This window comes from Equus caballus, chromosome 3, assembly GCF_041296265.1.
Source record: "Equus caballus isolate H_3958 breed thoroughbred chromosome 3, TB-T2T, whole genome shotgun sequence".
Lineage (NCBI taxonomy): Eukaryota > Metazoa > Chordata > Mammalia > Perissodactyla > Equidae > Equus > Equus caballus.
The window spans coordinates 31,928,199-31,939,624 of NC_091686.1; the positions used below are offsets into that span (position 1 = coordinate 31,928,199).

Genomic DNA, 11,426 nt, shown 5'->3' on the forward strand with positions numbered 1-11,426 from the left:
CAGTCCTAACTTTATCTGTTAGTATTTTTGGAAGTACTTTGACCACCCATGGAGCTAATCCAATATGAATTCACTTAGTGGATGTTTACACGCATTCATGTAAAGCCTCTTTCCGACTTCGGTTCAGGCTGTCAGTGGGCAAGATCAGGAGACGGATAATTCAGAAGAGTGCTTCTGAGGTGCAGTTTTATATAGAGCATTAGTTCTTGGTGTAGTTCAGACTTCTTGAATTATTAAATTGCACTAACTAGAGAAGCCTTTATATACAATGATTTTAAGTCCTTAAGTTAGTCATTGTGATTTTTTTAAATTAAGTTGTCCAGAACACATATACCATAGTCTCAGGCATCAGTGAGCTAATAAAGTCAGATTTCATTGAGGGGTGTTTTTATTTATTTTTTTGAGGAAGATTAGCCCTGAGCTAACATCTGCCACCAGGCCTTCTCTTTTTGGCTGAGGAAGATTGGCCTTAAGCTAACTAACATCCATGCCCATCTCTACTTCTTTGTGGGACGCCTGCCACAGCATGGCCTGGTAGGCATGGCATACAAACCGGCAGACCCCGGGCCGCCGAAGCAGAAAGTGCCAACTAAACCGCTATGCCACCGGGCTGGCCCTGAGGGGTGTTTTTAGACAGGCAAAATATTATTTGCTTTTTATTATAATTCCATTTTAATTTCTACCTTCTGGAAGTCTCCCTTGGCTACCCTGAGAATGGAAGATAAATACAGGCCTCTGCTTTCCATAGTCCCAATTAAATATAATTTTATAGTTATTTTAAGCAAATTACTTATTCAGCACAGAAATAAAATGTCATAACTTAATTAGGAGAAGATTTTAAGGTTTCAGTTTTCTGAAAGAAAATAAATTATTGAGACTTTCATAAGTTTTCACAGTGGTGTTCGTAACTGATGGGTTAATTACTGATCGTTTTCTTTCTAAACAGGACAAGAATATCAGAGAATTGAGTTTGGTGTGAATGAAGTAATTGAATCCAATGGCGCTTTGCCGAGAACGCCCAACTACAGTATTTCGAGCACATTGAATCCTCAGGCCCCCGAATTTATTCTTAGTTGCACAGCTTCCACCAAGACCCCTGACGACCCGGATAAAGAAGCGAACTACAGCTCCACTGACTGCCCGGACCCAGGCTCTGCTCTTGCTCTGGATGGCAGCTCTAACCTGGAGGCGGAAGTGTTGGAAAATGACAGCGTCTCCGGTGGTCTTGGACAAAGGGAGCGTAAAAAGAAGAAGAAACGTCCACCTGGGTATTACAGTTACTTGAAAGATGGCGGTGAGGGCAGCGTTTCCGCAGAAGCCCTGGTCAACGGCCATGCCAATCCAGCAGTCCCGAACAACTTAGGCACAGAGGAAGCAGAGTCGATGGGCGATGTGCCCCGGTCGGGGACGCCCAGGACTTGTAGCAGCCCTCAGGACTCCACGGACTTTGTCAGTGACACTGTGCCTGGTGGTTCTTTCCCTGAAGCCCTCGACAACGATGCCAGGACTGCAGGGCAGCCTGAGGGCTGCCCCAGGGCTGACTTGGAACAGTCCTGCCTCCCTGCAGAGGCTGGCAGGGACAGCCTGTTGAGGACAGCTGTGGCTCAGCCTTACATTGGGACTGATACTACTGAAAATCTTGGAGTTGCTAATGGACAAATACTTGAATCCTTGGGTGAGGGCACAGCTGCCAACGGGGTGGAGTTGCACACTGTGGAAAGCCCGGACTCGGACCCTGCTAAAGCCGAGGGTGCTTCCCCTCCTGGTGACGCCCTGGCCTCGGCCATGGGCGCTGCTCCCGCCAGTCAGCCTGCTAAGTCATGGGCCAGTCTTTTTCATGATTCTAAGCCCTCTTCCTCCTTGCCTGTGGCTTCTGTGGAAACTAAGTATTCCCCTCCTGCCACGTCTCCCCTGGTCTCTGAAAAGCAGGCCGAAGTCAAGGAAGGGCTTGTTCCAGTTTCAGAGGATCCTGTAGCCATAAAGATTGCAGGTATAGTTGAAAAGATACAGGTCGAAGTGAAGATGGGAGCAGATCTCATTGCCTGTTGAGTGAGAAGTTTGAGACAGTCTGGGCTTATGAACTGTGGTGATAGATTGTTACCCAGAACACTAATAGATTAGCTGTGTGTTAATCGGAATTCCTGAAAAACGCGTGTGCCTTAAATGTTATCTAAAAGTAAAACGATGCATAAGCAAAATGGGAGGAGGGGTATCATACCTTTATGTTAAGAAAAAATCCATGTCCATTACCAGTGCTTTTCTGTTGACAAATTACATTTCCGTTTCTTGGCTTTTGATTAAGTAATTCTGCTCCATTGTGTGAGTGTATAATGGACTTGTTCTCTCTGTGTTACAGCTGTCCTGCACCTTTGGTGTGATAATCCCTGAAGTGAGCTCACTTCACACTGTTTCTTTTCTCCGTTTCTTAAGATATAAGAAAGCGTTTGGGCTTTTTGTTTTTAATGCCTATTTTGGATTGAGTAAATGGATTTTACTCAGTTTTAGCACACCAAGGTCAGCTCTTGACAGGAAAAGAAAAACTTAACAATTTGGCTCAAAGTTAACATTTTGTTTCGAAGTGCCAAGGCTCAAAAGTAGGGCCAATTCACAGTAAAAATATAAAGCTGCATAATTTGCAGGGTTTTTCTAAGTTAAAGCAGGAAGTCAGAAATACAGAGGAGCATGTATGTTTATGCGTCTCCAAGAAGCCAAAGCCCTCTCTTGAGGTTTCATCGCACCAGGAAGTTTAGTAACCAACCCTTCAGATTCCTGCTCCTTAGCTCGGTTACGATAGGCGGTCTCATTTGTGCTTTATGTGATGTTTTCTGACGTATCATTTTGGAACACCTGACAGCATCCAGGATGAGGATGAGTGCAGTAGCAAGCTGCAAAATGCACCGCTTTTATGCATGGTCAGAATTCCATCAGATAGAAAACACAGTCTTTTGATGGCAGTAAGGTGACGGCAAGCAGTATTTAAAAAAAAAAAGTAAGCACTTTATTTCTTATACAAAATACATAATTTTGAATAATCTTGGTGTCTGGAGTTCTCTTAAAATGAGAAGACAATTAATAGGCCAGTCGTCACTTTGGGCTTCATATATATTTTTAAAAGCCAAGTAATTTCTTTGTCATAACTTTTAGAATGTATTCATTGCCAGGGAATGCTGTTATAGTCGGGATAAGACAGTGTAAGCCTTTGTTACAGATCGTTTAAGTTAAAAGTTTATTTTTAACCTCTAATGAATGAGAAATTCATGGTGGGCTGCTTTTGAAAATGTGCATTTTAAGTTCGAAGTCTTGAAGACATTGTAATTATACTTTTGTTCCTACTTCACAAAGGAAACCTCCCATTCCTGGGAAGTTTTCTCAATCTTTATTTTAAAATAAGAAAGAAGAGCTTCATTTGAAGTGTTTTAAAACATTCCAGTCCTATGACTCTCAGTGTGGTTTGACACATAGTTTGCTGTGTTCTCTATGTGTTAACCTCTAATTAACCTGCTAACTCTAGCGTCAGCCTGCTTGTGAAGCAGTGCGGCGGGCGGAGAGCGTCGCTGCAAACCATGCAGGTGGCTCTGCGTTGGCGTGGTGTGTGCCCCCACGCCTCCCCAGCAGGTTTAGGCCTTAATCCTGTTTTGATTAGGCCGGTTATAAAGATGTGTCAATTATCTGAGCAAAAGTGTAGCTCTTTTTACAATTCTTCTTTCTCTTGTTTATTAAGCCTTAGAAATAGAGAATGTAGCTGCTGACAGTTTTCAGCATTACGTCCTGTAAAATAACGCGGTCATAGTCGTCACAGTGAATAACTCTTGCAGTCATGTAGAGCCTAATTAAGTGAAGCGATATTTGGATTTTTTTCCTTTTGTCGTATTCTCTTACTTAGAGATTTACTTTATAAATATGATGAAGTATATTCGGTTTGTTATAAGTCAGACCCACTACCACAAACTTCCCTTTAATGGGCATGCTTTTAAACGTAGCCCCACTTAGTTTAAGCAGGATTTAACTGAAATTCTGGCTCCATTAAAAGATCTGTTGATATTGGTTATCATAGAATTTGACTTGGATTACCTTCGAAGTGGTTCTACTGAGAGAGTAATTTTTATGTTTACTTAATAACTTTTGGGAAAGAGGGAGACGGGAACAGTTCAGATATCAAATCTATTCTTTCTTGAGTTCTTAGAATAATAACAATATCCACAGCCAGTTTTTGATCCCAGGTGCATTTGTTTTGGATGTCTGTATTTTCTAGGTTATCAACCCTGTGCTTAATAAGTGCCAACTAATTTTTGTATTAGGAAGACAAAGCAGCTGTAAACAAAGAATGAGAATCACACGGAAGGCATTTTGAAGTGAAATGCACCCACTCTTGATTCCTCACAAACTGGTCTCCATTTCTTTAGTGGGCTCTGCTTTCCCCTTGGTGGCAGGGCCATATTCACGGTGTAGCGTATTTGCCAACATTTGGTTCCCTTGGCTGGTTCTTGTTAAGTGTAAACTCTTAGTCAAGAAGGAGATGAAGGAAGAGCACTCCACTGAAAACGCTCGGTGCCTTCCCGACCCCTCAGGGAGTGCGACCCCGAAACGAAGGCTGCGGAGGCTCGCAAGGGGTCTGGGTGTCAGCGCGTGGTTGCTGTGCTCTAAGAGCGGCGTTTCAGGAGCAATAACTGAACCCAGAGCCGAGAAAAATAAACCCGAAGATCTTAGCTTGTATTTGAAAGTGGTTGCAAAACATTCCCGATTCAGAAGTGTGGCAAATATGAGTGACGCAGGGGTAGCTGTGCCGTCACTCCCGCCGTTAGCACACGTCATCGAGAGTTGTTGGAAAGCACACATCTTTTTAATGAACATTAAACTTTTCCTGGGTTTTTACTAAGGAACGTTTATCATTTCTCAAACCTAAATTGTATCAAATGCTTTCAAATCACAAATAGAGCTATTTTGTTTTGCTTTTATTTTATTCTATTTTTTAAAGATTTTTATTTTTCCTTTTTCTCCCCGAAGCTCCCCGGTACATAGTTGTGTATTTTTAATTGTGGATCCTTCTAGTTGTGGCATGTGGGACGCTGCCTCAGCGTGGCCTGATGAGCAGTGCCATGTCCGCGCCCAGGATCCGAACCGGTGAAACCCTGGGTGGTGGAAGCGGAGCATGTGAACTCAACCACTTGGCCATCGGGCGGCCCCTTGTTTTGCTTTTAAAATTGTGCATCAGTGTATTTTGTTTTAAAGGGCTGTAAATAATGTTGGGCAAGGAGAGAGATTAGGGCAAATGCCCAAATGAAATGAGTTAAAATTTCAGTGAAGGAGAACTGGATAAACTGAGGTTTTTTGACAGCTCTAAGAAAATTCTATACTGTGAGGAAGTTGAAGTATCTGGTAATATCACTTATTATGAATTTTAGTCCAAACATGTTTAATACCTGATTTTGCACAGTAGTTTTATACCTAAAAAGTTTTGCTGGGGAGAGAGCTACAAAATCGTTACAAGTTGGATCTGCTCAGAAAAATGAATTCCCATGTCCATATTTATTTTAAATGTAAACAGAAATATACCCTATGATTGGTATTTATTTTGGTAGTTTATCAATCGTATTTATACCACCCTCCTCCTTGGGAAATGATTGCTCAAATATTTTGCATTTTTCTTCAAATTCTCCTAAGTGGCGAAGGTCGTGATAACGTAGCGTGCCCTAAGCTGAAAAGGGCAGCTCCTGTGTGCAGGAGTCCGTTCCGTGTCTGATTCCACGTGGACCGCGTCCTTGCTGCTGCTTAGGATGCGTCTCTATTTTATAGAACTAAATTGAGACCCCTCCGCCTGGAAAATGTCAGCTGGGCTGTAGTGCTGCGTTTTGGTCTCTTTGCTGTCCTCCACCTGATTAGGTGACCCGGATGGTCTGTGTGCTTCCAAAGTCTGTAGTGAGGAAAAAGTAGGCACTTGGAGAATGTTCTGGACAGTTAAAAGATGACAGAAGAGCAGGTCAGCAACGTCAGAATGTTGATTACGGGCCAATTGTTGAGCCTTAGGAATCAAAGAAAGTTCTGCACCTTGTGTTTTCATGGATTGTAAATGGTAGTATGACCTCCAAATCCTAATTTTAGGAAAACAAAATTTGGTGCATAAAATATGTGTAAGTATAATCGCAGCTTATGTTGATGTAAAAGTTGACGTCAAAACTCGAGTTCTGCCACCGAGTTTATGTCATTTCATATTTGATTTATGGCAACGTATAGAAGCTACTTTGTGCGTCCTGAAATACGAGAAAGGATATTAAACACTCCATTTTTCTATATGTCAGCAGATTACGTAAGAAGGTTGAACTTTAATTCAACCACTTAATGTTGGAGGTATTACAAAGGGTGAGGACTCTGGTTTCAGTTTTATATCTTTTATGTGCTATGGAGTCATTCTGGCATTTTGTGCCGTTCCAATAACATTGTTCTGGGCAACCCCACCAAGTCCTGTGAAGAAGATGGGTTGGGGAGGACATCTTCCTAAAGCCGCCGTCTAAATGGCTCTGGTGGTGAATTACACTAACAATGAGGAATTGAATAGAAGGCCTCTGGGAGAAAAGTTTGTTATTGTAGTCAACTTCTGATTATTTGCCCTAAAAGAAGGTAAAATAGATAACCAACAGCATCACTGTGGGTGGTGACTTTGGGCTGCAGGTCAGATTTAGAGTTCCACCCTCAGGAAGTACCCTAACTTCTCTCCTTTGTGGCTGCCCTTCCCAGTTTTGATTCTTTTGACTTCCCTAATTCTAGTGCTTACTGGGCTTTAGGCTAGGAATAAAATAGTTAATGGAAATGGTGATGTTGTTATAAAGGGAATTTAGTTAAATAGAGCCAAGAGCTATACAAAAAAATTAAAAGCAGTATTCATAACTGGCTTGTCTGCAAATCGTGAATAACTGACTTCTGAACTATACCAGTAGGATTCATTCATTTTAACAGGATTCAGTAATAGCGACGGGTGACAACTCACTGGAATTAGAATTGTTGTTTCACTTGTGCTTTTTCACTAGGAGGGAGAAGGGGAGGAGCACACGGACGCTTTGTCGCGTCTCAGGGTCTGGACCAGTGTGTGCTTATTGAGATTATTCAGGGGAAATACAGTACGTTACAAACCTGAACCTCTAAAATTGTTTGTATATTTGGTTTTTAAGAGAAAATCCTAGACAGTAAGATATTTAATCCTAATTTTTTTTACAATCTTTCATTCTTTTTGAAATGAAATTATTAATATATATTCACAAAGTGTTCAAAAGTTCATTTTAAGGAATTTAAGCTAACTTATTTCTCGGAGTACTGAAAATTCTTGGTTCTCTCAAACTCTTCCAGAAATTAATTTCCTTGTTACTTCTCTTCCCGCCTGTGTGAGCTCCTTATTTCCTAATGAGGATTACGGAGCATCTGTAACGAGCTGGCCATCCTGCTATGTGTTCTCTGTGCACGTGTTGCTCATCCCACATCCTCACGTGGCTGTGCATGGGGCCGCTCGTTGTGTCTCTCTCAGGTGAGGATCTTGCAGTCATCTGCTCCAGGTGGCGGATGAATGATGTGGCAGAGCCAGGCTGTGAACCCTGTCGTCTGGGTGTCTTCCTTGACTTGTGCCCTTGGTGGTCTTCCCCACGGGGCACTCCTAGAGGCTCTGTGAAGTGTGATAGAATGACTTTTAGTGTCCATGGGGTCGTATCTGACAGACTCGAATGGTGTCCTGTACCGTAAGCAACAGCTTTGGTATCCAGGTGTTTACTGCATCCCGTGTTACTGTCTAATGAGTGCTTACTGGAGGCAAGCCACCAGGTCAGTGCGTAACAACTGGCCTGGCCGGGAGGGTTGTCTAAGGAATAAGATAGGAAGAGACAGCAGCTCTTTTTAGCTGAAAGAGAGAAGTTATCATTTGCAGAGGAGTGTGGGGGAAGGAGGTGAGGGGGAGACCTGATGGAGCCAGTAGGGATGGTAGTATCAGGCTGGGGGCAGAGATGGCAGGAAGTCCTGTGACCCTGGATGACCCGGTGGGCGGGGGAGAGACTCAGCTGATGGGTGGCAGTGTGAGGGTGTTGTCTGTAAGGAGCTTCCTGCCCAAGGAAGGAGCCTCACTGCTAACACGAGGGAGACGACGAGGAGTCTGCTCCTGTGGAGGCCCGCAGCGCACGGCTCCGAGGCCCCTGTGGGGAAGACTGCTCCCGGCAGCCTGGAACCCTGGCTCACTCTGAGAGCGCGGCTGAGGGGCACCGCAAGGTAAAGCAGCAGAATGCTTCTGTGCTTTTTAGCTCATAGAAGTCTTGCCAGTGTAGAGAAAATTTTTCTAGAATAACAGATAATTGTTAAGAAAAATCTAGATTGTTCAGTGTCTCTGTATTTTCTAAGTCTGTAAAGACTTAGTAATCTACATTTATGAATGTTGGAGCAGAAGTCTCTTTAAGAATGTTAAAGAAGCTAGTTTAGTACATTCTCTAGTAAATGTACTGTGTTCTTTTGTTCCACATTGTGTTTTTAGACCTTTTGCATTTTTAATTTTGTAGATAGATGTCTACTTGGAATGTTCCGTTACTTGCAGTTACTGAACAAACCACTAGGTGATGCTGAAAGACTTGAACTAATATTGTGAAAGATGACAGTGAGACAGCTTTTTACCTGCCTGCTCCTTAAAATCAGCAAACCAAAAGTAACTGCCAGAAACTGGCATCGATTCAAGGAAAGGGTGGATGTAGACACCAAAGGTTTCTGTCCAACCGGTACACACTGTTTCCCAGATAAATGTTGGAAAGCAGTCCGCTAATGGGCGGTTTTGAATTGGGTGTATTTTCTGATTCCACAGGGCTTGGGTGCTCCAGCCTCCAGGTGTGCGGATTATTTTGGGCGTGTAGCTCGGTTAAGGACGTAAGAGGAGATGTGTTTTCCAGGGCAGCCTAGAGCAGTTCTTGATATTTTTGCATCTGCTTCCTTTTTGAGAGGGGAGTTAGCCTTGTCATAAGTGATTTTTTAAATTTAACAAGATGTGAATTCAAAGTGCTTTTGACCATCTGTAAGCATGTTTTTTATATAAAAATTTTATTTTATTTTCAATTTTCCCTTTTTCTCCCCAAAGCCCCCCAGTACATAGTTGTATATTATAGTTGTGGGTCCTTCTAGTTGTGGCATGTGGGACGCTGCCTCAGCATGGCTTGATGAGTGGCGCCATGTCTGCACCCAGGATCCGAACCAGCAAAACCCTGGGCCACCGAAGTGGAGCACGTGAACTTAACCACTCAGCCGTGGGGCTAGCCCTGTAAGCATGTCTTTGAGTCTGTTACAACAGTTGACATGGAAGGGAAGTTTCAGGGAGGTCTTGTATGCCTGTCCCTTGTCATTTTCTTTCCATTTTCTTCCAGTGTCTGTACTGAACAGGAATTAGTGTTGTCAAGCCCCCTCCTCAGCCCTCCCTCTGACCTTCACCCCTGCCCCCACTGTAGAAGATTGAGGTTGCTCTTTCCTTTCTTGTCCCTCCATAAACCTTGGTGAGTCTGCACTTCCTTAGCTCCTTCCCTCCGACAGTCTTGCGAGCCTCTTAGGGACCCCATCCTGTCTCACTCTTCAGCCAGGCTTCTAGCCAAAGGGCCCTGCGTGTGTCCTCTCCACTGTCGCTTCCCTCCTTGAGGCCGTAGAACCTACTTCTGCCCCCACCACTAACTCGGAGTGCTTTGTCCTTCTAGGTTACCATGTGGGTTCTTCCTGGCCTGTCACGTAGGCCTAGTGGTGCCCAGGGTTCCCCTTCGGACTCCTTGTTCTCCTTGCTGTCTGTGCTGTCAGAAGGTCTAGTTCCAGCCTTGAGCTGCAGGGCCTGTGTGTGTGAGGATAGATACATTACTTACTGGTCTGTGTGTACTGTTCCTGGTGTACCTCTTATCAGCACCCTGAAAACTGAACGCATTATCTCGTCACTGCACAAAACAGGAAGTAACCCTCTCGTCCTGCTGTGTTCCTCCTCTGAGTGGAAGGCACCACCGTTCCCAGCCGGAGACCTCCTTGTGGCGTCAGCTGCCTTTTGCTGTCATCGGCCCCTGGCCTCCTCAGGGTTCTCCAGTCCTTGGCTTGGGCTGAGCACCTCTTCGCTGAACCCCTCCAGCTTAGCCTGCACTGTGATGGCCCTTCTTCACTGGTCTGCAAGCTCTCTTGCAGCAGGGCCACCTCTTAGTCATCTCTGCGCCTCCTGGACCCGGTGCTCAGGCAAGACTCAGCAGATGGCAGCATGTCATTTAACAGAGGTCCCTGTGTTCGCAAGGCAGTTGATTTTGAGTCTTATGGTTATAAAAAACTTGTTAATTGTTTTTAGATATAAAAATACCATGGCAGAGATTCACAGGTGTCACGCTTGAGCGTTCATTTGGGATTGAGGGATTGATGCTTATTTGAAAATGCACAGATTTTTTGGTAGAGTAATTATATTAAATAATTGCCATTTTCTGGCACACACTGGAAATTATGGGTTGTTGTCATGATATGGCTCAAAGACAAATGTAAAAATCCATTCTAAGTAGAAGATCTGACGCCTGTGGGGAAGGGTTCATATTTGAAACCTCAGAGTAGAATTCTAAAGTGGAGCCCCTTATCTATTGAGATGAAAGAGCTGGGCCTCTGGAGTCATGTGTCAGCTCAGTTGTGTGACCTATGTCAATTACCTAACCCCCTGGCCCTCAGTTTTCTCAGCTGTACAATGGGGATGTTAACGCTGTCTCTTTGACAGGATTGTTAGGACAGTTATGAGTTATACAGATCCAGCTCCCAGCACAGTGTGTGCCGCGTGACTGCGACTGTCTGTGCTGGGTGTTGTCACGGGTCGGCTTGTGGTTCGGTTCTGTAACTGAGCTGTTATTCACTGAAGGTGCAACACTGCACCCCGTAGTCAGAGAGAGATGAGAGGAGCTTTGCAGGCTTGGTTTAGTTGGACAGATTCTGTTGGCTTCTCTTGAGCCCGTGATGTTTTCCTTTCTATAAATGTGAAATTATTCCCTATGCTTCGTCAGTTAGAGGAAAGAGGGCATTTACTCTTGGGAGGGAGAGGGGCGGGAGTGTGTGTTAACATTAATGTTGACATTAGAATTTGCAAGTTGCAAATTAGTTTCTCATTTGACTAATGCTTAAGTCTAGGACCTGCCAATCCAACTGTTTTAGAAAAGAAAGCCTTCTTCTGAGTGATGCCTTGGATGGATGCTACTGTGAAATGGTGTGCTCACTTGGTGTTTCTTTCCTGGGATGCAACTTAAAAGTAATGGGAAACAGTGTGGTATGCCCACAGGTTATGGATTTCAGGCACTGGCTGCACTGCTTGGCTTCTGTGTGGTCACAGGCAAGCTAGTTAACCTTTTTGAGCCTCGGTTTCCTCATCAGTGAAAGGGGTTTGGTAGTGGTACTTCCAGGTTACTGAGGATTAAATGCAGCCGATT

The 11,426-nt window shown here is 44.0% G+C and overlaps 1 protein-coding gene across 1 annotated transcript in view; it reads left to right on the forward strand.

Moving 5' to 3' along the window:
* USP10 (ubiquitin specific peptidase 10) overlaps positions 1 to 11,426 on the forward strand; it is a 70,654-nt gene that overhangs the window by 41,485 nt on the left and 17,743 nt on the right. The window contains exon 4 of the mRNA XM_023637426.2: positions 947 to 1,990. Coding sequence (XP_023493194.1) covers positions 947 to 1,990 — 1,044 coding nt within the window. The remainder of the gene's footprint in view (positions 1 to 946; positions 1,991 to 11,426) is intronic.